This window comes from Melozone crissalis, unplaced genomic scaffold (assembly GCF_028551555.1).
Source record: "Melozone crissalis strain CALT ecotype California unplaced genomic scaffold, PUWL_Pcris_2 ptg000034l_1, whole genome shotgun sequence".
Lineage (NCBI taxonomy): Eukaryota > Metazoa > Chordata > Aves > Passeriformes > Passerellidae > Melozone > Melozone crissalis.
The window spans coordinates 24,358,111-24,359,770 of NW_026535812.1; the positions used below are offsets into that span (position 1 = coordinate 24,358,111).

Genomic DNA, 1,660 nt, shown 5'->3' on the forward strand with positions numbered 1-1,660 from the left:
GCCAGTGGGGCCGTGGTTACTCATCCCAGTCCCACCCACAGGCTTGGCACGGAGCTCTGCGCCTCCCGAAGCCTCGTGGCTCCTTATCGCCCCGATAAACGCAGCGTGTGTTTGTGCACAGCCCCGGCAGCTCCACAGCTCACAGCTGCCTCTTCTCCCTCTCTGCCTGTGCCCCACCTCAGCAGGGAGACAGGCAGCGACACAAAGTGGCCCCGGGAAGAGGGGGAATATCCCTGGGATTGAGAATTCCCGGGATAAATGGGCCTGCAGAACGGCAAGCCCTCAAGGAAGGGGGCCAACATCCCGATGCTGGGGCTGGACTCGGCGGGGAAATCCACGCTGCTCTACAAGCTCAGGTATAAGGATGCTTTTGTAACACTGCCAACCATTGGCTTCAATGTGGACATGATTGAAGCAGGGAAGGATTTCACACTGACCTTTTGGGATGTTGGAGGGCAGAAGAAAATGAGGGAGCTCTGGGGCAATTTCCTGGAGGACGCGGGCGGGCTGCTGTACGTGGTGGACAGCGCTGACAAGCGGCGCCTGGAGGAGTCCAGGAGGGAATTTGAGCTCATTTTAAAGAACGAATCCATAAAAAACCTCCCGGTGGTGGTGCTGGCCAACAAGCAGGACCTGCCTGGAGCCCTGAACGCCGAGGAGATCACCAGGAAGCTGAAGATGAAGAAGTACTGCAGTGACAGGAACTGGTACGTGCAGCCCTGCTGTGCCCTCACGGGAGAGGGGCTGCCAGAGGCCCTCCAGAGGGTGACCACGTTTGCCAGGCAGTACAAGAAGTCAAAGGAGACTTTCATCACCCTGAAGGAACTCAATTCCTCTTAAGGATTTCTACCATCCACTTCTGGTGACTCTTAACGTACTGTATTGGACAGATTAAATCTGGAAGTACTGGACTCTGAAGAACTTTTATACATAAATATTTATAAGGGACCTTGACAATATTAAATTCTACTGTTATACCTGCAGATACTTGATGTACCTGATGGGATATCTCATACCTGAGATAGGACTCTGTAGCATTTTATTATTATTTTTTTATTTACTTTGGGTTATTCAAGTTGAATGATGAGAAAGGGGCAGTGGAGCACACGACAATAGAATGGGTGAGCAGTGTTTAAGTGGCTTAAATTAAATGAAGATTCGATTCAATTTTTTCCAAGATGTAAACCAGCCAAGTCATTTGGTCAGCAGTGATGAAACGCTGTTTCGTAATCAATGGAATAGATGTGTTTCTTATTTGAAAAGAGTGGGGTGAGAGCTGCAATCTAGTTATGTACCAGAGAATTTGGCTGTTTCTGCACTCTAGAAACAATTCCTGCAGGGAGGTGGTGACCAGCAGGACGAGCTCCTCACCCAGCCCTGGGCAGAGCCTGGCTCCAGTGCTGTCCCCAGGGTGCAGCTGTGCCCTCCCATTGTCCCAGAGACCCTCGTGTCCTCCCCTTGTTCCTGCACTGCCCTCCCCACAGGAGAGCAGCCAGGGAAGGGCTGAACCCCCTTGGGTTTGTGGTGATTTCCCAGCCCTGGCCTCTGGAAAAGCCGTGGCAGGGGTTCCCTTGTGCTCCCATTTTTTTGTTTCAGGATTACACCAAGGAAGTAGGTGGGAAGTAGGAAGCTTACATTTCATTCTTACTAACAAACAGAC

At 51.4% G+C, this 1,660-nt stretch overlaps 1 protein-coding gene across 1 annotated transcript; it reads left to right on the forward strand.

Annotated features, from left to right (window-relative positions):
* The first annotated feature begins 258 nt into the window (after positions 1-258).
* ARL14 (ADP ribosylation factor like GTPase 14) lies at positions 259-840 on the forward strand. The gene has a single exon (XM_054283023.1). The coding sequence runs from the start codon at positions 259-261 to the stop codon at positions 838-840; it is 582 nt and encodes a 193-aa protein (XP_054138998.1).
* Positions 841-1,660: the final 820 nt, after the last annotated feature.

Bases quoted from the DNA above. Each gene is read 5' to 3' on its own strand.
- ARL14 (XM_054283023.1), top strand. From the start codon at position 259: ATGGGCCTGCAGAACGGCAAGCCCTCAAGGAAGGGGGCCAACATCCCG.